The sequence below is a fragment of the Talpa occidentalis genome, unplaced genomic scaffold (genome assembly GCF_014898055.3).
Source record: "Talpa occidentalis isolate TD23 unplaced genomic scaffold, MPIMG_talOcc4v2.1 talOcc4.11, whole genome shotgun sequence".
Classification (NCBI taxonomy): Eukaryota; Metazoa; Chordata; class Mammalia; order Eulipotyphla; family Talpidae; genus Talpa; species Talpa occidentalis.
The window spans coordinates 19633562-19659343 of record NW_023601104.1 but is presented as its reverse complement, the minus strand read 5'-3'; the positions used below and the strand labels follow the sequence as shown (position 1 = coordinate 19659343).

At 46.8% G+C, this 25782-nt stretch overlaps 1 protein-coding gene across 2 annotated transcripts in view; it reads left to right on the top strand.

Moving 5' to 3' along the window:
• The first annotated feature begins 1116 nt into the window (after positions 1 to 1116).
• The window catches only part of GNB5 (G protein subunit beta 5), a 38488-nt gene continuing 13822 nt past the window's right edge, over positions 1117 to 25782 (top strand). The window contains exons 1-6 of one of the 2 annotated variants that reach the window (XM_037502501.2): positions 1117 to 1288; positions 14715 to 14851; positions 16844 to 16885; positions 18882 to 18958; positions 23270 to 23402; positions 25609 to 25752. In XM_037502501.2, the coding sequence (XP_037358398.1) occupies positions 1177 to 1288; positions 14715 to 14851; positions 16844 to 16885; positions 18882 to 18958; positions 23270 to 23402; positions 25609 to 25752 (645 nt within the window). In that variant the 5' untranslated portion in view covers positions 1117 to 1176. Of the gene's footprint in view, positions 1289 to 11375; positions 11624 to 14714; positions 14852 to 16843; positions 16886 to 18881; positions 18959 to 23269; positions 23403 to 25608; positions 25753 to 25782 lie in introns of those variants that run through there. The other variant, XM_054701576.1, reaches the window with a different exon arrangement.

The window sequence follows — 25782 nt, the reverse complement described above, 5'->3', positions numbered from 1 at the left end:
CCTTCCATGCTGCACGCTGGCGCATGCAAGATCATGAAGAAGGGAACAGGGGGAAGCCCTGGGTCAGGACTCCACACTGAAATCCAGAAGCTTGGAGCTGAGTGGAGTCAGACTGCCTGGGTCCAGATCCTATCTTTGCCTCTCCCTGGGAGTGTGACCCAAGAAAATCATTTAACCTTCTTGTGCCTCCATTTGCTTACTTGTAAAACTGGAATAATAGTACTCACTCGTGTCCACTGTTGGGAGAGCATCAAAGGAGTTACTGCTGTAAAGCACTTAGCACAGTGCCTGAGTCTAGCATAAGTCGCTCAATCTGTGTCCTTGAGAGAACTGTGGCAGCCCTTCATTTTAAGGTGGAGGCAGCTGCCTCAGAACTGCTCTATGTGAGCTGAGGGCACTTGGGCCCAGAAGCCCTGGTCTGGGCCTCTGCGTGCCTCTGCCCCCGGGTCAGGGACTTAATTCTCCCAAAGAGGAAAAGCAAAACCAAGCACAGGCCTCCTAATGCCATAGAAGCTGCAGAGCTTCTCGGGAGTCACGGGAATCACGAGAACTAGTTTCACGTTTGTGTCTTTAAGTCAACAAACGAGGACCGTTTCCGGTTGATCGTGTGGGGAGCATCAGTGCCCCCCAGGGTCAGGCTGGTGTGAGTGGCGCAGCTCCGGCCTCCTTGCCGCACCCTGCCTGCTCGCCCACTCCGCGCAGGTGGAGCGACTGGAGTCCGAGCGAGGGGAGGCGGGTGGGGGGCGCAGAGGGGCCCGGCAGGACCGAGTGGCGGGACTTCTGCAGACGGCCAGGCGCCGGGCGGTCCGCAGCGGGGACGCCAGCCTGCCCCGTCCCCACGGGGGCGCGTCCGGCGAGTCACGCGCGCTCTGCGCCTCGGCTCCCGCGCGGGCCCCACGACCTGGGCCTCCCGCTTGACCCCGGCGGGCCCGGCCCGGGGCTGGTGCCGGGGCGCGCGCGGCAGGTGCGGGGCGCGGGCGCGCGGGCCGGGCGGGGGCGCGGGCGGGAGGGGCGCCGTCAGCGCCGGAGGGCGGGGCGCGCTCGCGGGAGGCGCCGGGGGGAGGGGGGGCGGCGGGCGGGCGGCAGCTTGGGGCCCGCTGGCCAGCCCGGCTCGCTCCGCCCGCTCAGCCGCATCCCCGCTCTGCGCTTCCCTCCCCGCCGCGTCCCCGCGCGAAGATGGCAGGCGACGGGCTGCACGAGAACGAGACGCTGGCGTCGCTGAAGAGCGAGGCCGAGACCCTCAAGGGCAAGCTGGAGGAGGAGCGGGCCAAGCTGCACGACGTGGAGCGTGAGTGCGCGCCCGGGGGCGCTGCGCGCGGGGGGCGCGCGGGGGAGGCGAGGCCGGCGCGCGGCCGGGGCCGGGGGCGGGAGCCGGGCCCCCGTGCGGGGCGCCAGGTGGGGCGCGGGGGGCGATCGCGAGCCCGCGGGGGGTATGGGGCCGAGCGGGTGGGCCCCGGAGCTGCCGGCACCTGCGGAGGCCGCGCGCGGCGGCAGCAGCCTGCGGGGAGCGGCGGCCGCCGGCCCCTGCGACCCAGGACCGCGGGAGCAGCTGCCGTCGGCGTCCGCCTGCAGGATGCGAACTGAGCTCGTGGCGGTGCCCTTCGCTGCCAGCCCGTGTGGGCGCGGCCTGGAGTAAAGTGTTGTTTTTCATCAGAAGGACATTCTCCATGATGGTGGTGGCTTTGGGCACTTTTGCTACTTTTGCTTTTTGCAAGGAGCCAGACTCTGATTTGAAAGCTCATTTCTCTAATCTGCTCCCTTTCCTTGAGGGCCGGAGCCAGGTGGGGGAAGGGAAGCCGAGGAGTTTACCAGATCCAACCAGTTAGTTCACTTAGGGCAGTTTAAGAAACTTTGGGTAGATGCGGTGCGATTGGCATGAAAGGGCAGTAAGGAGCGTGAATAGACTTAAGGACTGACCACCTCCGTGCTTCAGAACGGGCTCTGTGATTGTGGTGAGCGAGCAAGTACATGGCCAGAGTAAATGACTCTGGGCGGATTGGCTTCCCTTTACTCCGCAGATGGTTTGTCCTCGATGAGCCAGGCTTGGGGAAGAGATGTGGAGAGGCAGCTCCTTGTGCCGAGCAGGGCTTCCCCAGGGTGCCCTGGGGACAATATGCTTCCACCTTTCCTATTTGATACCACCCCCTTAAATTCTACTTGGAAAAGGAAAATGGGCCCTCTAGCAAAGTTCATTCCTTGCTTTGAAAATGCTTGCTGGGAGCAGGTGGCCTGAATCTAGAGCATTGTGTTTTTATAGGAACCTCCTTTAAATAAGAGACACACTGAGCCTCTGTATCATTCAGATAGTTCAGCGACTATGAACTATAAACCCCAGATAAAGTAGTTAAGCAAATTGGGAGTGATTTCTTCCATAACAAGAACAAGGGGCGGCGATCACCAGGTTTGGCTCAGCCACCCACTATGCCATCAGGACCCCTTCCTTCCTTGTCCATGGCTCTGGGAGCACTGGCATTTTCCCGGTGCTGGTAACATGATTGCCGCTTCTCCAAACATCACTTCTGTATCCAGGGCAGGAATGAGGGAAAATACAGGCACGAACCTCTTGTTCTTACTAGGAGAACAAAAGTTTTCCCCCAAACCTACTTTCTCTCTAACAGATTTCTGGCTACTGTGAGGGAGTCTGAGGAAGGGAGAACGGAGCTGGGCACTTTGCCATCTCCAAATAAAGCTGGGTTTCTGTCATCAGAGATGGAGAATGGACATGGGGGTGGGGAGGCATGACACAGGTTTGCCCTGTTTCCCTTTGCGAATTCCTGCACTCTGTTAGTGATAAGGATGATGCTGTAAATGTGATATTGGTGCCCGTGAGGTCAGTTGTGGAATTACTGTGTTTTACAGGTGAGGAAACTGAGGCACAAAGAGGCGAAGGTCTTGCTAATAAGTGGCGACATCAAGCAGTTAAAACTCCAGCCCTGAAATTCACTTAAACGCTTTGGAAAATGTTTTTGTGCTCTGGAGATGGAATTCTCCAGAAACTCTTAGCAGTGCACATAGCCCACTGGGGTATTTTTTAGCCTTTTCTGTGATTTTGTAAATTGCTTAAGACAGAGATTTAATTAAAACGCAGCTTCTCAACAGGGAACCCCTGTCCTGCCAAGGGTGTAGTAGTGCTCTTAGAGGCCTGGGTCAGATTGTGCACCCGCAGTGGAAAGAGAGATCTCTGCCTGGATATAAGTTTTCATTTTCAAGTTGGAAAGACTGGCATTCACGTGGGCACTTCCCTTTCATTCTCTTGGCCACGTCTGGACCACTTCTCCACTCCTGTATAAAACCTCTGTCCCTTCGCGGCTCCTGTCATTTGACTGACATCCCTCTTACCTTCCTCTGTGAGGCTGTCTCCTGACCTCCCAGCCCTGCGCCCTCATATCTCAAGGGCTTTGGCATGAAGCCTGAGTTTTTTTTACCTTAAACACTGTCCCATTCTTGGGCTCCTCTGAGTCCACGAGGGTGATCCTGTAACTCACTGGTGCCTCACTCCACCACAGCCCTCCAGCCCCCCACTCAGATCTGCCCCCACCCAAACCTCTGACCTCTACTTCCTCACCTTGCCCCAGTCTTGCCCCAGGAAATCCCTGTCCTCTTGGGTCAACAGGCTCTTCTCTCTTCTAGTCTCTCAACATTTTTTTTTTTTTAAGATTTATTTATTCATTTATACAAGAACCGGGGTACAGGCCAGATGAGCGGGAGGGTGAGTGGATTCACTAGAGCCAGAGCGGGGAGCAGAACAGGCAGACTGACAAAATACACTGCTGAGGGGAGCAGTGGGCACGACAGGAGAGGTCTGTGCGCCATGTGGAACCCTCACCGCTGGCCAGCCGGGATCGAACATGCGCTGCAGAGGCTGCGGACAGCTTCACAGTGCGACACTCAACCGCCTGCGCCACCAGGGCGGCCCTAGTCTCTCAACTTCTTCCTGGACCTGTGTGTTTACATAGATGGCCCTAACGTCCCACCCTACTCTGGGAAACCTTTAGGCCATAAGTTAAGGTAACCAACTGAACTCACTTTACCTGGGACTCTGGATTCTACAATGGAAAGTGTTGCCTCCTGGAAAACCCTGCAGTTTCCCATTTGATGCAGCGCCTTAAAGTGGGTCATTCTGCTCCAGGGCAACTTCTGTTAGCCCTGACTTGGCCGAATTCTTATCTTAAAAGAGTCAGCACAACCAAACTAGAGGCTAAACTTGGAGGAAACGTGAACTTTCCTGACTCCAGCTCCTCACTTCTACAGCTCCTATCCCTCTGACCCTCAGATTGTGTCCATTCCTTTGGGCCTCATCCCCAAGTCAGGCCCTAGCCCAACATTAACTGCGGGAAATGGCTTATATAGGTGGCCTAGGAAGAAACCTGCCTACATTAAACTCACAGTCCGTGGCCCTGCCTTACCTCTTAGTCCTCCAGAGTTTCAGGCTTCTCCCCAGGTATTTTCACTTACCGCCTTCTGCTTACTTCCGTGAGTAAGTGCTTCAGAATCAATCCTTGCTTGAATCTGAGACATTTTGGAATCTTGAGGTCACAGCTTAGTTTCCCGTTGCTCTTGTACGCATTTCCACAAACATGGCTTAAAGCGTCATAAATTCATTCTCTTACAGTTCTAGAGGTCAGAAGTCTGTAACGGGGGCACGGCTGCTTTCCTTCCAGAGGCTGTATGGGAGACGCCATCCCTTGCCTGTTCTAGGTGTTGGAGGCTGCCCACGGTCCTTGCCTAGTGACCCCACTTCACTCCAACCTCATTTCTGTCATCACATCTCCTTCTTTGACTCTGACCCCCTTCTTATAAAGACCTTGGTGATTGCACTAGACCGATGTCATTACATTGAACCCACCTCTTTAATCAAGGATAATCTATCTCAGGATCTTTAACTCAGCCATACCTGCAAACTCACTTTTACCATGTAAGGTAACATAATCATAACTTCTGGGGTCAGGATGTGTGTGGACATCTTTGGGCAGCTGCCGCGGACCGGACCAGCACAGCAGTAGACGATGAGGCCGCCTGAGGGTTGAGAGAAGCGTGCAGAGTGGTCAGGGTGTCGGTGAAAGAAATGACAAACAGACACACTTCAAGAGTGAAAATCTGAGTGTAATTTAAATTGAGTTGGTGACCAGTATATATATGTTTTCTAAAAGCATAGGAATGGCGAACATCAGTGAAGAAGTTATCATTGACAGGGCAGTGATTTACATCTGGACCCAGGCGCATTCCTAAGTAGTTAGGCTATTAATTTTTTTTTTTTATTTTATGTGATTACTTTTTTTTTTTTTTTTTTTTATAGAGGCATGCTTTATTTATTTGTTTGCTGGTTTGTTTGTTTTGTTTATACAAGCACTGGGTACAGTCAGAAGCGCGGGAGGGTGAGAGAATTCACCAGAGCCAGAGCGGGGAGCAGAGCAGGCAGAAGGACCGAAGTACACTGCTGAGGGGAGCAGCGGGCGACAGGAGAAGTCTGCACGCCATGTGGGACCCTCCTCCGGTGGCCGGGTTGCAGCCGGGGATCGAACCGGCGCCGCAGAGGCCGCGGGCAGCATCGCAACCCAGCGCTCAACCGCTGCGCCACCGGGGAGGCCCTTATGTGATTACTTTTTATTTAAACTACTCGCTACCACTAAATTACTATTAATTAGCATGGGTGAATTTTACTTTTCACAATGTAATATTTTTATCATTAAGATTAATGCTAACAAGGCTAAGCATACAAGAGAGAAATTATTAAGCTAACAGTTCTATTAATACACAGAGTTTAGTGACGTTTCATTTGAATCAGCCTAGTTATTAGATTTCGTATGTTCTTTTTAATCGGCAAACCAATGACCTTTTTAGACAGAGAAAGAGAAAAGATTTTATAGAGACAGTTGTATTAGAATAAAGTTTGTGGGTCTAGAGAAGGTGAGATAAGTTTCCGTGGGGACAGCATTCCTGTAGTGGCTCCTGGGGGTCGTTATTTTTTAACAGGCTTCCGTCTTATCTAGGGAGTTTGCTGTTCTCCCCCTGCGTGCTGGTTGCCCAGCCGGACCTAGGGACCGTGGCGCAAGCCATTAGCCCTAAGGGTCACTGCAGGGGGAGGTGCAGCAGGCAGCCTGTAACAAGCTTTTAAACTGGAGGGTTCACATGTTTCAGCATCAGTGTTCCCAAAAACTTCTTCTCCTTATGGATGAGGAAGCTTCTGAGTTCCAGGAAAAGGCTAAGGGCTTTTCTCAAAGTTATATAATGACCCTAAGGGAGGATGTGGTATAGAAATCAGGATTCACGCTCCTACCACAGCTTTCCTCACCAGCCACGCCATTTCTCAGAAAGTAGAGACTTACATTCAAAAGGGAAGGGAAAAAAAAAAAAAAAAAAGAAAAGCAAACCCGTGTGTGTGAATACCAAGAGATGTCAATATTCAATATTAAGTTAAAAAAAAAAAATTGCAGGCCTCCCTCGTGGCTCAGGGGTTAAAGTCTCAGTGCTATCAAGCTATCACCAGCCACTGTAGTATGCGAGCAATCCCCAGCCAGGGCACAGCAGACCTCTCCTGTCCTGCCCACTGCTCCCCTCAGCAGTGTATTTCAGTAGATCGCCTATTCTTCTCCCCAATCTGCCTCTGGTAAATCCTCTGACCCCCCCCCCACCTCTGGGCCTGCACCCCAGCTTTTGTATGCATACATAAATAAAAAATAAATCTAAAAATAAATAAATAAAAAACATTTGCAATGGGCTGAACATTACCTTAAACAAGGTATGCTTGTATGTACATTAAATTTGTGTGACAGGATACAAGAGGTAGGGAAGTAGCTTCACTTTATATCATCTGTGCTTTAACTTCTTTTAGAGCCTCAGGAAAGCTAGGAGAACTGGAATGGGAGTTAAAATCAAGAAAATAGGAGAGAGTTCAACGTTAGTACTTAATTTGAAATTAAACCAAACGGTGATCTAGAAGATAGGATGAAAGTAGACCAAGCAGGAAGGATGCTGTGCTTGTTCATTTCAGCCAATATGCACAGCAGCCTCCTGGGGCTACTGGGAGCTTGGTCCAGATTCCCACCTCCCCTGGGGCAGATTTTAAAACTGTGTAGGGACACAGCAACTTAAAGAAGACTGATAGAATTTCTTTAATCCAGACTGGGGCAAATCACAGGATTTATCATCCGATGCTAGTCACTATTCTAAATGTAACTTTCTATGTATTCTAAATTTAACTTTGTGAAAGGTTTTATTCTCAAATGCTTGGTGCTGTGAGCCTGGGACTATGCTGCTTTTAGGGCATGGAGAAATCTAAGAAAACCAAATTTCTGGATTAGTCAGAAACAGATCTGTTGGATCGCTTTTTCCACATCCTAAGGAAATACACTGCATGTCTGGAGGCTTACAAAGTGAGTTTTCCCATAGAGTAATCCACTTCCCGTTGCGCTCCCGCATGCTGCCTGCAGCCATGAGAGGGAGCAGGAAGCTAGCCTGCCTTTCACTTCCTCTTCCCTTCTCTTTATGTGGGCATCCGCAATCACACATGAGCTAACTAATGCAGTGTTTCTAGAATACTTGGGCTCTATCTAGCAGAATGAACTAATGCTCACTGAAGAAAATTTAGAAATGTAAAAGAAAATAAGTCATCCATAACTCCACCAGCCAGAGGTAGCCACTTTTAATACGTTGCTGTATCTCGTGGTTTACGTTTTACTGTTTATGTGTATATAAGTATAACTGAATTTGTACTAGGTAGAGAATTTGAGCCTAGTTTTAATTTAACACAATGTATTGAATAGTTTCCCAACTCAATTGCAGTTCTTTTTAGTGTCTTCATTTAAAAACTACTGCATGACCAAGATGAAAATGCATACATTGTGCAAAAATGAAAAATGATGTAAAAAATATATAAAATAAAATCACAATAGGGGGCCTCCCCGGTGGCGCAGCGGTTGAGCGCTGGGTTGCAAGGCTGCCCGCTGCCTCTGCGGCGCCGGTTCGATCCCCGGCTGCTCCCCGGCCACCAGAGGAGGGTCCCACATGGCGCGCAGACCTCTCCTGCCGCCCGCTGCTCCCCTCAGCAGTGTACTTCAGTCCTTCTGCCTGCTCTGCTCCCCGCTCTGGCTCTGGTGAATTCTCTCACCCTCCCGTGCTTCTGACTGTACCCAGTGCATGTACAAACAAAAAAAACAAACGAACAAACAAATAAATAAATAAATAAAACATGCCTCTATAAAAGAAAAAAAAAAAAATCACAATAGGTAGTGCCTCAGTCCAAAAAAAAAAAAATAGGGCCTCCCCAGTGGCGCAATGGGTTGAGCACAGTGCTGTGAAGCTGTCCGCAGCCTCTGCAGTGCAGGTTCGATTCCCTGCCGGCCAGGAAGATTCCCACATGGCACAGCAGGCCTCTCCTGTCTCGCCCGCTGCTCCCCTCAGCAGTGTATTTTGGTCATCTGCCTGTTCTGCTCTCCACTCTGTCTCTGGTGAATCCTCTTACCCTCCTGCACCTCTGGACTGTACCCTAGCTCTTTTATAAAAATAAATAAATCTTAAATAAATAAATAAAAAATAAAAATAAAACTACCACATGGAATCATATAGTATTCCCTCTTAAAATCTGTATCATAACCCTTCCAATTTTTTTCAACTCTTAGGATGTTTCCTTTTATTTATTTTTCATCAGTTAGGTTGGATTGAGATAAAATTGGTTTACATAATTTTTTAATAGTTTAATGCATTTTAATAGCAAACCTATGGACCAGCACAGAAGACAGACACTAAAAAATGTACTTGCATGTAGGACAACTCAGACAAGTACAGGAGAGGGACAGAATCTACTCTGTGATAAAAATGCTACAAACACCACTTAGTTGCTATCAATAATAAATGTACTTGTTTTTAAAAAATCCAAATGCTGGCATTGTCCAGACAAACTTAACAGGTTTATTTCTAATTGTTACAGAGTTGAACTGCTGAAACTTGTTCACTAAAACACTTTAACTTGCATTAATGCCTTATCTCCCTAGATTTATGTTGAAAATTCACACACAAATGAAAATGTTGTCTCTCATCCCTGCATCCTCCTTTTCCCATTTACCAGCTGAGCTCTACTGTGATCTATTTTCTATGTAGGGCTTCTGGTCAGATATATCTGTGGGAATGCAGGGGAGGGCAGTGAAAGGGGGGCTTCTCCAGCTCAGATGGAAGCCCGAAACCACTGCACCACACAACTGCCAGACCCCAGCCCCGGCACATCTGGTGCCCAACACAGGGTGCCCAGCGGCGTGCTCGGCTCTGCTTGCTAGGTTACTAAGGTCTCCTGGCTCTCACTTTGGGCTGAACCAGGACTCGGGTGAGTTTCATAACTCTTGTTCCAGAATTCCCTCTCTCTGACCCATTGCTGTACCCACATCGAGTAGTTTAGAGGATCCAAGGTCATGATGCCTCCTAGACTAAGAGCCATAGTCACCGCCTCACCTAGTCTTTGATATTTTTATTTATTTTTTTATTTATTTATTTTTTTTTTTTGTGGGACCCTTGCCGGTGGCCGGGAAACAAGAGGCTGCGGGCAGCCTCGCAACCCAGCCCTCAACCACTGTGCCACCAGGGGAGGCCCCTTTGATATTTTTAACTAATTACAACCACTTGCTCAGAGTTTACCCCAGCATGGAGGATATTTCTCCATTCTTTGTGTCCCCTAAGGTGCTTAACCTCTCAGAGGTTGGGTTTCATTCCCTGTAGAAATGAGTAAAGTCTGCGTCCTCAGGCTGTGTGTGAAGATCCAAGGAGACAAGCAGTAAATGATGAATAATGGCAACACACATTGAAAGCATTTTTAAAATGTGCTTTGCCTTTGAGTCAGCAGCTCCACTAATGGGAACTTATCTAACAAAGTGATGTAGTACAGTGCTGTCATAGCAGCTCTGGGACAAAGTTTAAGTGTCCCCCAGTAGGGAATTTTTAGATTATTGTATACCCATACAGTGCAATGTCACCTCGTCATTTAAAATGACAGATATGAAATTATACATGGAAAGGGATCCATAAACATCAGGTTAAAAAAAAAATAGGTCCCCACAATTGTATGTGGAGTGTAATCTGCTTACATGTGCACACGTATGCAGAGAAATGGTCTAGAAGGAAATGCCCCAAATGTTAAAAATGCTTGAGCTAAACAGAATTTTAAGAGTTTATATGTTACTATTTTGTGATTATTTTCAGTGGGCATGAATTTACTTCTATGATTATATGAAAAGCAACGGAGAAAAAAAAAACCCTCGTTGCCTGGAACCCCTGATTCTCTCTCTCCATTTCTCTCCTACCCTAAATACTTTTCAGTTCTTGTTGCCTTTTAATTTCAAGAGCCCTCTTTCTTCCAGGTTATGTTGTTGTTTCCTATTTTTCTCTTTCTCAAGTCCTAGGACCCCAGTTCTACATTTCTTATTCCTGGACTATCAGCACCTCTTAGGCATGTTAATTTGCTCTCCAATCTAAATTGCATAACACCCCATCGACTAGGTCATTGTCTTCCATTTTACTGAGAACAAAGATATTAAGAAGCTAGTTTCCCACCTCCCCAAGACATCCACTCTAGTGGCCACACCTGCCAGCACAATGGCCATGTTCCTCTAGGGGCTCCCTGACACCACTGTTGGCCACTGGCACACTACCCTGGATTTGTTCCTGTGTGCCAGCCTTCTGCCCCCTGGAGGCTGTGAGTTCTGTGAGAGCAGGGATTGTCTTGTCTTTCCTGGACCCAAGCATCTGACACAGAAGACCTGGCACATAGGAGGGGTTCTGAAAACCCCACTCGAGCAGTAAACAGTTACTGGCCTCTCCTTTTAGCTCTTGAGTTCCAGCCATGGTTTTCCATTTCTACTGACTGCCACCACCTACTTCACCAAAACGAATACTTGCCACCTGTATTCCTAGCCAGCTCCTTTTTCAATTTCCCATTTGGGTTTGGAACATCACTGTTTTTCAGCCGTGAACTCCAGAATCCTCCTTTTTCCTGCTTGCTCTGCTCATCCAAGATGCTGCATTTATGAAGGTGGGGCCCACCTCCACCTTTAGTGGACATAGTCCACCTGGGGAGCTTGTGGAAAATGCAGGGCCCCTGGCTCTGTTCCATGGTTTCTGATTCCTTGGGTCAGAAAACAGGCGTGTCCGCCACATCTAGTGCTAGTGAGTAAGCCCCAGGAAAGGAATTGCTTGGCAGGGCTGATGGTTTAGAGTAGGAGGAGAAAAAGAAGGAAAGGGGGCTTAAAAATTACATTTACACACCAAAAACTGCTGCCTGTGACTGCCACTGCTGATTGAAATGTAATAAGTATTAAGCATTTCATTTATTATGTCAACTACTGGGTACCCACTGTGTGCTGAGCTGGAGAGTAACAGCTAACACTTATCAAAAGTGCTTCCTTTGTGCCAGGTACAAAGAGTCATCCCAACAACCCCACGAGGGAAGTGAGGCGGCAGGAAAGTAAGCTGCCGGCTTGAGAATGCATGGTGGTGCCGGGCAGAGTCTGGCTTTGTCCCTGGCAGCTCTAACCCAGAGCCTGGCAGCACGACTGCTCCACTTCCACTCTAAGGGGACCAAACGAGAAATACCTGCTGCTTCCCTTCTAGTGGAATTTCCTCAAGCTTATCATTTACTCTAGTAAGTTCCTATTTTGGAAACTAGCTGTTTATGTTCTTATTTCTTTAAAAATATAAGTCCCGGAGGGGTGGTCTGTCAGAAGGTGAGAGTAGAAGCCACACCTGATCCGAGCCGCCACAGATACCCTGTTCCTGGCCACAGAACACATTCCGCTCCTTTCCAGGTGGTTGTTTTTTCCTTCCAGGTATTTAACTTTTTAAAATTCCTTGGATGTGAGATTTGGCGGATAGAAGCAGGATGGAGTGGGTTGCGGGTGAATCCTATGTGGGAAGGGAAAATGCAGTGAGAAAAAAATAATTAATAGTTGGATATGTTCGAATTCACATTATGTAAGGAGGTCCTATTTTGGTTTGGTGAGTCATCTCTTTTTTTCCTTTTTTGTAAGAGGACATTTAAAAGTTACGGTCCTAAAGCTGAATTGGGGGAGACAGAAATATTAGCAATATGAAGTCTCAAAGTGAAATACTAAACAAAGTGTGCTGAAAACTATGAGATGGTGCAGATTTGTGTAAGAGGCCTGTAAGAATTTAGAAAATTCATTCAATGTGTCTTTGTTAAAAATGTATCTGAAAGATTACATGCTGCTTCTAACAATAAAAAATATGATGTTTTAGCAGAATTGGTGGCATAATAATGGCAAGTTGTGTGGCACTTTATAGTTTAGCAAGATTTTTTTTAGTTTGTGTTTTCACAAAGACTTGAATCTGCTCACTCTTATTCTTTCATCATAAAGAAATGGGGCAGCTGAAAAATCAAGACCTCTTAGAAAAGTGATTGATTACAGAGCTAGTGCAGGGAAAGAACTAGATGAGCTTCAAATAAAAAGTGCTCAGAGAATAATGGAGACTCTCAGAAGGAGACCTGCTTGATGAGGCTTCTGCTGAGCCAAACCTGAACTGGGTAGACCATCAAAAGTACATCCATCAGGGAAGAGGGACAGCTCCTCTTTATTAGAAAACCATATGAAAGATGCAGAAGGAATAATGGAATTAGAAAAATCACCATTTGCCAACCATTGTAATAACTGACAGGCAGGCAAGAATCATAAATGTATGTTACATCTGTTATTCAAGTTTGAGGAACATATTTATAAAGTACGTCTCCATGAGAGACTGTTTCATTACAAAAGGCAAAATGGTCTAGTGGAGAAACCTGGCAGGTGCTGCCTTAAGCATCTGAGTAGTATCGCCCATGATGGTCATAATGGATGGCAGGTGCCTCCTGATGGGACCCAGTGACAGGAACTCAGAGTCAGTCTGTGGGGTTCCTTCCAAACATGCATTCTGAAACACAGTCTTGAGCAAGCATCAGGAACATGCAAGGTAAGGAACAAAATAACCAGACTCTAAAGAAACATGACGACAGAATGCCACATACAATCTTGGCATTTCTTTTGCTATAAAGACATTATTGGGAGAATGGAATATCTCAATAAGGGCTGTAGTTTAGGCATGGTTTTGTTTCAGTGTTAATTTTCTGACTTTGATCATTGTACTGTGGCTTATGTAAGAGAATTTCTAGTTTTTCGGAAATACACTGAAGTGTTCAGAGAGAAGGAAGGGACGAGGAGAGGATGAAGGCTTTCTTTCCCCAGAAGGAGGTCTGGTGTCCTGTGGCTTAAACCAGAGCTGGCCCCTCTGGGCTAGGGCTTCCAGAATTGAGATGAGCTCTCCCCCAGCAAGCTCTGGCAGCTCCAGGGAGGCACGAGGGCCTTGCCCCACTCAAGTATCTCAGTCTGTACCTTTCCTGCATTGTCCCTTTGCCTAGAATGCACCTGCCCTGCTGGGAGGTCTGGAGGAAAAAGTGGATGGGGGTAGTAGCAGCAAGGCTTCTCCTTCCAGCACCGCCTGTAAACAGAAGGCAGGTAACTTCCCGAGGAGGGATACCAGTTGTTTCCCCCACCTCAGTTTCCTCACCTGTACCATGAGGTGCCTACACTGGTCCTTACCTCCCTCTGAAACTCATCAGTGCCGCCTCTGTAAACTCTGCCTTAGCCTTGGGAGGGGAGCTGGCATCCCAGCCACTGAAAGATTGCTTTTTGGAAGTCCTTCCTGGACTTAGATATGTAGGTCATATGTTCAGACTTTTAAAACAGTGTGTTGCTACCTTATGACACTTAAGTTTTCAGTGAACCCCCATGTGTGCCGTTTGGTGGTTTGCTTGTGCATCTTCCTGTAGCACGTGTATAGGGTGCCTGCTCTGTGCTGGGACAGTGCTAGGCAGAGGATCAGTAGGGTCACGGTGCCTATGGTCAGCAGCATGGGTGCACCTGGGGGCACCTGCCAGGATAGTTTTTTATGAAGTCACTTTTCCTTGTGACCAGAAAATGACAGATAAAAGAATGAGAGGCCTCAGCTTGGCTCCCAGATCATTAGATGAACTTGTATTAGAGAAATAGCCTCAGTCTCCTCACCTGAAAGAGCAATCTCTGTTGCCTGCCTTGCCCACCTCACCATGCTGTGACCCTTCAGTGAGGGAATTCTGTGTAGCGCTCTACAGGTATGAGGTGCTCTTTGTCGTTAATCCTTCAACATACATATATGGACATGTGTTGAAAAATGTCCTTCTTGAAATGTCATTCTTTTTTTTTTTTTTTTAACAGTTTCAATCACTACTTTTTTTAGATTTATTTATTTATTTATACATGCACTGGGTACAGTCAGAAGCGCGGGAGGGTGAGAGAATTCACCAGAGCCAGAGCGGGGAGCAGAGCAGGCAGAAGGACCGAAGTACACTGCTGAGGGGAGCAGCGGGCGGCAGGAGAGGTCTGCGCGCCATGTGGGACCCTCCTCTGGTGGCCGGGGAGCAGCCGGGAATCCAACCAGTGCTGCAGAGGCTGCGGGCAGCTTCGCAACCCAGCGCTCAACCGCTGCGCCACCGGGGAGGCCATTGAAATGTCATTCTTAAACACAGTGGTATCTCCACCCATTTCTGAACTTCAAAGAAAGAGCGTTGTGAGGACATGATTACAAAGAACAGGAGAATCAGGCTGTGGCTGCAGAGAAAGACCAATGTCCTCCTGTGCCCATGTGTGGCTCAGAACCTAGTCCTGGTGTGCACAGTTGAATTGACCGTGACATTGTCCTTGCAGTGCACCAGGTGGCAGAACGGGTGGAAGCCCTGGGGCAGTTTGTCATGAAGACCAGAAGGACCCTCAAAGGCCATGGGAACAAAGTTCTCTGCATGGACTGGTGCAAAGATAAGAGGAGGATCGTGAGCTCGTCCCAGGTATGTCACACCTGACGAGTCGCCTACGAGGCTTCTGTAGATATTTTAAATAATCCACAAGCTTTAACATTGACATCACTGCTTTGTTTATATTTTACATGTTATTAATCTCCTGTATTACTTACAAAGCTGGTATGTCACATTGCACTTGCCTTTTTAAAAAATGTTCATTAAAAATTTAACTTAACACTTAAGTGTTTTACCGCATTTAGGAAACACTGGGGAAGAGAACAAAAAAGTCTTTACTCCCACTCCCTGTCACAACCATTATTGTTTAGAGCATTTCTTTCTAGTTATCTATTTTCCCCCAAATTCTCATTATTACAAAATGTTTATCTAGATATCTGCCTTGCCTTTTTGAATTTGTTCTATCCTTCAAAGTGTAATATGTGCTGAATTTTCTATCACTCATGTGCTACTTTTAGGAGGGAGGGGGATGCTTGGCAGTGCTGATACCCTCCGTCCATCCACTCTGCTGCAGAGGGTAGGGAAGTGGGCGTGGGGTGTGGGGAAGGCCTGGGGAACAGCAGGAAGGCTTTGGAACAGACTGAGTGACTCAGCACTCAGCACCTTCCAAGGCACCTCCAAGGAGGTGAATCAGCCTGACCATGTGGGACTGGTTTGGGGTAGAGGCATGTTCTCCAGGTACGTAGGCCTCTGGCATGTAAGTCTGTGCTCCTGGAGGGAACCACATTTCACTTTATAAAGCTGATTTTAGCCTCTGGGCTGCCTTTTTCGCTCCAGCGCACATGGTGGGTGGGTGTTCTCTGTTCTGTTACCTAATCTACCCACACATTGTGTTTGGACATTTAGTCAGAGAAGTTAGGCTAGAAGACCAATGTGCTGAGGAGTTTTGAAAGCCCCAGATCGCCAACTTTGACCTTGTTTCAGGGCTCCTCGGCCGCACACAGCGTGAATAAGGAGATCTTCCATTACATCACACCACACAAGCAGCCATTCCACTTTAGATAATTAGACCTAGCTTGTGCCCCTAAGTGGCTCCCCTCAACCCATTTACCAGAATTGTCCTTAAATGGCTTGAGTAATTTCAAAAAAAAAAAAAAAAAGAAAGCCTGCCGTAGGGGCTGCAGGTTCACCGTCATGAGGATGTGCGGGCGCTTGTGTGCTGAAGGTGGGCTCAGCCGTTCCCCTCCACGGTGGCCAGAACCCTTTCTGGGCAGGCGACTGGTTTGCCTCTGGGCTCGGAGGTTTGTCTCTAGTGGTTTTGTGTTACAAATAGATGACACCATAGTCATTTCCCACACCCCCACTGTGGGCCGCAGCAGCAGCATTGACAGTGAAAATGGCAGCGTGTCTGTCATGTCACCTGAGCTTACACCTGGACAGGGAGTGGTCTTTGTTTACTGGACAACTGCCCACAGGGAGTCCCCACCATAAATGACATGTGTCTCATGTTGTTCTCCGTGTAGATGTGAATGTCAGGGTGGTCAGTTGGAGTATCTAGAGCACCTGGAGAAGTTAGACCATCTGAGGCCCACACTGTGCATGCAGAAAAGTGGGTCAGAATGGGCTTGGGTTCTTACACTTCCTGCAGGGAATGTGGGCTGACAGGGACTGGTAGGCTAGGCTAGCTGGAATGATAAAGTGAGACACCATTAGTTACCTGCCAGGTACCTAAAGGTAATTTCAGCTTCATCTTACTCCTGTATAATTTGTTGACATTTAGGATATGGTGGATGACAGTTTACCAACAACTTGTCCTTTGTTTATAAAAGGTGTAAAAGAAGTATCTGAACACCGCTTCCTGTCTTTGTGTGTGCATGAGACATGGAAGTTTCAGGAACAGAGCCTTTAGCCAGGCTGGGAAGTTCATAAAATCCCTTTTGTTTCAAGGACGGACTGGAGGGTCTGATTATGCAGACACTGTCCCTGGCCCTCAAACTGCCCAGTGGGCACAGCTTTTACAGCCAGTTCTCAGGAGTTACCTGCAAGGGCTCGATAGTTCCTTAACTGTTTTCCTTTTCCCTCCAGGACGGGAAGGTCATCGTGTGGGACTCCTTCACTACTAACAAGGTGAGGCATTGTTCTGGTGCATTGAGGCGCCCCGTCACCTAGCCTGGTTTATAGATGCTGGCCTAGCCCCCAGCTCCCTGTCCTCATGTCTTTGAAGCACCCCACTAATGGTTGCCCTGCTTCTTGGGGAGCTTGTTAGCAGTGGAAGCCCCAAGAAAGTTCACCTGTGTTTGGATAGCACAGCAGCCACTATGCTGCTCGGTCCTCCCCTGAGCTGAAATCCCTCACCCAGAGAAGAGAACTCAGGGCCACCATAGGAAAGAGCATGGCCTGGAAAAATTGGTTCATTCACGCAGGTGACTGCATGTATTATTTTTCTTAGTGATGATAAGAGGTACCCCAAACCCTTAGTTTTCTTTCCCTGGTCTTTGATCAGACTGCATAGCACTGTGGGCATCAGCAGATGGGGAAGTGGAGGCTGCAGTGGGATTGATCCATCCAAGTCTGCGGTGGAGTCTAAGCCCCTTGCCAGTCTGGCTTGGGCATGCATCCCTCAAATTACACCAAATTTAGACTCTTTTCTAAAGAGAAAGGCCAGAATAGATAGATTAACTGGAATGCCTGTGTCATGTTGGCATTTACAATAATTGTGTATTAAATGTGGATTCCAGTATTTACTTAGAATGTTTGCTTTTCACTATATAAAAGGGAGACCTCTGTCTGCCTGGATCAACAGCATCCATATTCATTATTCCTCCAGCATTATTAATGTGTCCAGTAAATGTCATGATGGACATCTGTTTTCCTGGTGAATGGGCCCAGAACCATCTTGTAGAGCAGAGTCCCTAATCGCCTGGCCCCTGGGGAATAATAAAAACGACAACTTGGCAATTTGCAAAGGGATTTCCTGACTATCACCTACATGATGAGAGCTGCTGCCTCTCCCAGCATTCCTGCATGTTCCTGGGGGTGGGAGTGATTGTTTGTGTTTACACCTTAGGACAGCACAGAGCACACACACTGCCTCATTTCTGGGGCACCATGGAGTTGCCGCTTGTGGTCCCTGGTGGGGAATGTAGCTGTAACTTGTAAAAAAAGGACCCTGGTATGCCCTGAGCTGAGAGTGACACTCCTTCATTGGCAGGCAGTGGATAATTCTTCACCTGTAATGGCTGCTTGACTGTGAGTGACAACAGAACTTGACAGGCAGTTTTGGGGCCCATGTTTCACACAATAGCAGAGAGAATCATAACAAAGGAAGACCAGCACTTGAATCTGCTCTTCGAAGCACATTCAGGTGGAATAGGTGACTGAGGTGGAGTAGGTGACTGAGGAAGGACAAATGGCTGGCCCACATGGGCTTGCACATCTTTTGGTGTTGGCACCAACACCAGGCCCATGTCTCCCCTGGAGATAAGACTTCAGACTCAGAAGTGACTGAATCCTGGCTTTGGTGTTTGCTTATGAGTGCAGAAGGATCTGGGCAACTCAGCCAGAAGCCAGGGACTATTGCTACTAGTTCTTATTCCTTCTATTTTACCAGGTCTCTTCATCCCTGAGCACAACTCATGATCACCCCATCTTCTCCACCTAGGTGTGGTTTTAGGACCCATAGGGGACAGAAGCTCCTCTATATTCACAACTATACACACTTAGAATCTGCATTTTAAAAGTTAATCAAAAATATATTTCTAAAAGGGTGGAAGTCATGGTATGCAAAGTAAAATACACATCTGAAATGAAATTCAGACAGATCCTTCAGAGAAAACAAACCCCCAATATTCATTTAGAAGAACAAAGAGAGTATAACATTAAGAAAAAAGTAAGCAGTAAGGGTATTTTTTGTCAATTTTTAGTATATATGATAAAAAGTTTGTTGATTATTTGGGACTGAATCTACTCATCAGTCTCAGTCTATACCACACACCACTGTCCTTTGAAATGATAATGTAATTCAGTAGGAACTTCAGTGACTCTATTATGTAAAAGTTAAATGTAAAGACATTTGTGCGGAAGCACCCTGTTCATTCTATGCATGATGCACACTGTATTTCAGGAACATGCAGTCACTATGCCCTGCACATGGGTAATGGCATGTGCATATGCTCCATCGGGATGTGCCATTGCCTGTGGGTAAGTAGAGGCTACAACAGCTTTTATCTTCCATTAACCACAGAATACTGTTCTATGTTAAAAATAAAGAGCTTGTTATTTTATAGTTTACTGGTTAAACAATGTGTTAAATTCCTTTCTGAATTTTATCAGAGAAGAAACCAGAAAAATCTCCTTCATAATTACTTTCAGACTGCCAGTAGTGTGAATTTCAAACCTATCCCCCACCCACTATTAAATTCTACTGGTGGGAACTCTAAATTGGTGCAACCGTTTGAGAAAGCATATTGGTAATGTGTATCATTTGTTTGAAAGGAATGATCCAAACTATAGAAAAGTTGTATGAGCAATAACATTTATTGTAGTGTTACTTAAAAAAGAAAAAAGGGAAACAATATGTCCATCAAAGGAAATTTTTAAGTGAATTGTGTTATATGACTTGAGTGGAATATTATATGGCCATCAAAAGGGACAAGTTAAATGAGAAGAGCATAAAGGTTACTGGGAATACTGTACCTTATTCTCTATTTTCCTGGAACAGTTTATTAGAGTTGATGCTGAGAACTGCTACCAACATATTTCCCTGTCCCTGTGTTCAGTAATTCTGAGACTATTTAAAATAATTTCTACAATGGTTAGAAAAGAGGCATCAGTCTAAAGGTTGTGATGAACTATACAAAAAATGTAGTCATAGGGGATATGTGGGGGAAATGCAGTTGTACATTTTTCTTGACTGGGATTACAGGTGTTTTTCCCTTCATTATAATTTTCTCTATTTCTAGTTCTTTAAAATAAGCATATATTGTTTTTCATAATCAGGACAAAAGAATTTTGTTTCAAATGAAAATCCTGGGCCCCCACACAAAAACTTTAGAGTCCTCTCCAGGCAGAGTCACACCAGCCATCTTCCCCAATGTTCCTCCTTATGGGTGGCTATTTGGGTGCATATCCCCGTTCTCTACTTGCTGAGAGCTGGTGTGCCTTTGGAACTCATGCTCACATATATGTATTTCTAATGTTATAATTTTTAAAATAACCCAAAAATATATCTCCACTTCATAACTAAGTATGAATACTTACATAAAATTTACCCCCTCTACTTCCAAAAAGGATATGAGGTGATCTTAATAAATGATACTGATGGGGCCTCCCCGGTGACTCAGCGGTTGAGCGCTGGGCTGCGAAGCTGCCAGCCTCTGCGGTGCCGGTTCGATCCCCGGCTGCTCCCCGGCTACTGGAGGAGAGTCCCGCATGGCAGCGCAGACCTCTCCTGCCGCCCGCTGCTCCCCTCAGCAGTGTGTCGTCAGTCTGCCTGTACTGTTTCCCACTCTGCCTCTGGTGAATTCTCTCACCCTCCCGCGCTTCTGACTGTACCCAGTGCTTGTATAAATAAATAAATAAATCTTTAAAAAAATAAATGATACTGATGTATAAACACATACTAGGTATGTGTATATATTAATACCTGTGCCACATATGTAAGGCACACACACACCCACTTGTGCCATGATTATAAGGTATATAGAAAGGAGTTCAGCAAACTATACAGTACATTGCCACAAAGTTTTCCTCACTTCAGATGCCACTCACAAAATCAGAGGTCCCTACAACCACCTCAGGCTCACTAATTTACTGGAGTTCAGGGAAGTACTGTATTTACCCTCCGTTTTATCACAGTGAAAGTGTACAAATTAGAAACAGCCACTGAAAGAGATGTGCAAGACACAGTCAGAAGAGGTCTGCACCTGTTTCCCATCTTTTCCTCCCTGTGGAGTCACAGACGCATTACCTCCTCCCAGCCACAAGAGTGATAATATGCACAGAGTATAGTCTACTTACCAGGCAGGACATTCCAGGGGTTCAGAGGTCATCTCACAGAAGCCAAGGGCAAAGGCCAGACTCTCATTAGGTAAGACCTCACACTGCTCAGTAGGAATAGTATATAAATATTCTATATATTTTTTAAAAAACCTAGGGTAACACATTTCTAATGGGTATTAACTTTTGCAAATTATGCAGTTGGATGAGTTACATAATTTCTCAGTATTTTCTACGGGGATATACTCTCTGGTTCTAAATTACAAAAGGAATCTATTAAGTAGATCCTTTGGCAGTATGCAGTGATTGTAATAATATAGTGCCATAGGCTATTTCTTTTTTAAACCCTCACTAAATGGAGCTGAGTAGAATTTCTGTGCGGGCAAGAGACCAGGGCAGGCAGGGAGAAGAGTTTTTCAAGGCCCAGGTAGGCAGCTTTCTGGTGACACTGTGATGCAAAGAGAGTTTGTTCAGAGTAGAGGGAAGGCTGTGCCTTAGTCTTAGTCATTTCTGTTTCCCTGGGCCTGCTGTGCCATCGATGGTCGGTTCCTGTACTGGCTAAGTATTTTCATTTGAGAGCAATGTATGTGTAATATATGTATATGAATTATATTTTCATACATATATATTCAAATATATATATATTCTACTTGAAAGCCATACCCCCAGGAAGACTTTGCTCAGGTATTCTACACTGACTATGAGTGACTCTGTGCAGTGCCCTGCACTGGGTGTCATAGACATTTCAAAATTGAATAAAATAGTTCCTGCATCCAAGCAAGAACAGAGATAAAATAATGATAATGACCCCTTGCTGAGCTTCTATCATGTGTCAAGGGCCATTCTGAACTGTATAATCTTCACAACAGTCCCTGTGGCAAGTGTTTGAGGTCCCAACCACATTTTATACTTGAGACTGAGACTCAGAGAACCTAAAGCAGTAGGACTAAAGTCACAAAATGTGCTGGTACAAAAGCAGAGATTGAGCATCAAGTGCAACTCACTGCAGAGCTCCTCTGCTTCTCACAAATGTGCACTAATCCTACGTGGTGAGATCCCAGCAGAGCTACAGAAATTACTCAAGCTTCAGAATGGGAGAATACTTCTCACCTCGAGGGCGGGGGAAGCTCATCTTCCACAGCTTCCTGGCTCACTGCCATAACCTCAGTGAGAATCATTTTCACCCACACCATCTGTAAACAAGTTTGCCAAAGCTAATTACTGTGATACACTGCCCTAGTCTATACCTGCAGCTCCCAGCAGTTGGAAAGGCAAAGGGAGTCCCCAGGGCCTCAGAAGAGAGTGTCCCTCCTAAGTGCCATTCCCCACTAACAGGAAGCCAGGCTGCTTGGAGTAAGGCATTTATAGGTCTAGGACAGGAAAAGAATAAAGTGAACCTAGCCCATTTTCTTCTTTCAGAAAACAAGGAAACATTCAAGAACCAGTAGGATCAATTGCAAAGGGCCCTACTGTCCAAATTTGGGACAGTTTGAGCTTCATGTGCAATAATGATAGTACTGTATCATAACACAGTTCAGAGAAAAAAGAGCTCATGGGCATACAGTGATAAAAAAAATATCAGCTATCGTCAGAAGGAATTATCCAATTAGAAGGTCACCATTTTGTACCCCTAAAGTAACATTGATTCTAACAAGGGTAATCCTGCCAAAGCCACTATATGAAAGGTTTTTGGGGAACAGGATATACATTGCATGGTCTTAAGATGTCACACCACAGGTTATTACTCATTAAAAATAAGTCCCCCTTTACCATGGAGCGATCTGGGGGTCCCACCTTGACCAGGTAATCAAAGGTGGTATCACTTAGTACAACAGGCATCACAACCCTGAAGAGAAGCAGTGAGAAAGGTATACACAATGTAACCTTTATACTATCATTGCCAGAAATGTTACGCATGACTCTGACTTCAGGAAATGTGCCAAATCCATGGTGACATTGTGAAAGACAGCTGACCTCCAGTCATGGTCATGAATACAAAAAAAACCAAGCAGGCAGAGGGTCTGTTCTAGATTAGAAAAGTCTTAAAAAGATGGAAATATCAAATGTAAAATATTTACCCTGGGCCCTGGGTCCTTTTGGGACAGATAGAATGTGGGTGGTTTCTTATATGGTATTAGGGAATTTTATTAGTGTTCTCCCATGTGTTAATGACTTAATGGCTCTGTAGGAGAATGTTCTTATTTTTAGGAGATGTAAATTTTCAAAGTGAAGCATTTAGATGTCACATGTCATGTCTGCAATTTGCAGGTGGTTCAGAATTTGTTCCCACAGATAGGCAAAATGTTACGTCAGTGAAGCTAGGTGAAGGGATCTGGGTATTCATTGAAGTAATTTTCTTTCAGTTGGACTGTACATTTGAAAATCTTCAAAATAAAAGTTGGGGGAAAGGTTATAATATGCAATACTGCTAAAGGGGGAGCATTCTGAAAAGTTAGTGTGAATGAGAAAGGGTGGCCACCACTCAGATCTAACACCTCTCTCCTTCCATGCTAGTGGCCTGGATAATAAGTGTTCTGTGTACCCACTGACCTTTGACAAAAATGAAAACATGGCTGCCAAAAAGAAGTCTGTTGCCATGCACACCAACTACCTGTCAGCCTGCAGCTTCACCAACTCTGACATGCAGGTAAATAAGGGCCATGGGGCAGGTCAGTCTGCCGGAGAGCGTGGGAGTGCAAGTGAACAAGAGGAGGTGCAGCAGAGGAGCGCCTGGGTGCCCCCCTTAACTGGAGGGTATGCCCAACTCTTGGTTCAAGAGAGAAGAGTATCTGAATCAGGTTACAGCTTTCCATGACCACTCTGGCTTCAGCTGACTGATATCAGGAGGGTGGGGCGGTGGGAGACTGGGTAGTTGTGTGTAACTGTTGAGGTGGAGTGCAGTGTTGACACTGTTTGGGACCAAGTTTCAGAGACTTGTACATAGGGGGTGCTGTGGCCCAGCAGAGATGGAGGCGGGCCGGAATGGTGGGTTATGGGGCATCTGCTGTTCCTCTGGTGGAGACCCACCACTGTCCTCTGTGTTGCCATGGAAGTGAGGGTGGAAGAGGGCACCAGTGACAGAAGGTGCTTCCCCCCCTGCAGGCAGCTGGCTGGAGTTGAGGGAGGGCCCGCTGACTGTCTTGGCGGGAGGAAGCCTGGGCGGCTGAGCTAGGTAAAGGCCGTGCCTGGGAGTCAGCTAGGATCGAATCCCTGCTCCACTGTGCGTAGCTCGTCAGTCCTAAATAAGGTTTTCTTGTGTGTGCCTTGTTCCTCACCTGCAAGCGAGGATGATAGTAAATTCCTCTCTCATCATGTTTTCTGAGGATGAGTGTGCAATAATGTGTAAATACTTAGTTAGTACAGTCCCTGGTAAACATCAGTATCAGCGCTTATGATCTCATTATTATTAATGTTAACACCAAGCTTCATGGGCAATTCGCGGGTCCCACTGAACTAATGAACCATAGTTCTTCCATCTCCCTTCCACCTCTGGGATGCAAAAAAAATATTCATGTCATTGACATAAGCCTGTAGGGTTACGTCTACATTCCAAAAAAATATGACAGTGGGTTAGAGCCTCTGTTGCGTGAATATATTTATAACCAATGGTTAGTTTCTTAAGTTTCTCATTTATATTGTAATGAAGATCACAAAATTATTTTATGTTCCTTTAAATATTAAGAATTTTCTTTTAACTTTAAAAAAAAAATCATTTCTTTGATTGGAGGCTATGGTGTGGGAAATCCCCAAATTAAAAAGCTAGACTAAGGAAGTGATTTAAAGCAGATCGTTTGGACCTGATGTCCCCGCCCTTCAAAAAATGGAGATTATTGACCCTTTGCCAGTGTGAAGACAGGAGTGGGGCGAAGCATCCAGTAATGGGTGAGGCTGGAGGCATTACAGCATACCACAAAATACAAGAACCGAATTTTAGACTCTGTTGTCTGCTCTGAAGCTACTTTTACCAGCCTCAGGCATCTTGTAGCAGGTACACAGGCCTCTGAGGGAAGTCAGGCAGAAGGCAGTCCCTGGACAACAGCAAGGGTTTGCAGCCTGCGCGACTCTCCAATTTTGAGAGCTGCGCTAAGTGGGGCTGGGAGAAAAACCTTGGGGCCATTCCCTAGAAGCCTGAGAGCTCCAAATTCTCCCAGCTCTTGCTCCAGGGAGGACCTCTGAAGCAGTGTCTCTTGGCTGCAAGGAGATTCTAGGCCTCCCCAGACTGCTTGGCAGGAAACCCACACTGAGCAGCTTAGCAGGTGGGCACAAGACCTCAGAGCAGCAGAGTCCTTGTAATGTGCTCCCCACCCCACCTCTGGAGGACAAAGGAAGCCCTTTACAACTGCTAGGCAGGAAAGCGGGAAGGGAGAGAACAGGACCCTGGCTGCTCCAGGTGGGTCCAGGGAGCTACATCAGCATCACCTAGAGTTTGTGAGCCATACAGAATCTCAGGCCTCCCCCAGACTCTGGATTAGCAAGAAGCCTTGGGTGCCAAGTTAATAGAACCGGGCTGCCCATTAACGTCTGAGATGGACGCTGTGTGTCTAGTCTGCACGAGGGGGCTTGGCTGCTTGTGGAGGTAGCTCAGGTTCTATTCAGCAAACATTCCTGTGTGCCAGGAGGGCGTAGAGCCTGCAGTGCAGCAGGGGCACAGGGGTTTCATGCTCTCGAGGAGGACAGGCACATGAACATGTAACTCAAGGACAGTGCCATGTGGAAGAGGAACCTTGCCTTTCTCACTATGGGAGAAATGTTCTGCACGCTCAGAGACCTTTTCCCTGCAGAACTTCAGGCATCTGACCGACCTCCCTAATGGACGTGGTAATGACACACTTCCCGTCCTTTTCTGTGGGCAGATCCTGACCGCGAGCGGCGATGGCACGTGTGCCCTGTGGGACGTGGAGAGCGGGCAGCTGCTGCAGAGCTTCCACGGGCACGGGGCTGATGTGCTGTGCTTGGACCTGGCTCCCTCCGAAACTGGAAACACCTTCGTGTCTGGGGTAAAGACCCAAGGGAAATCGTCTTGGGGT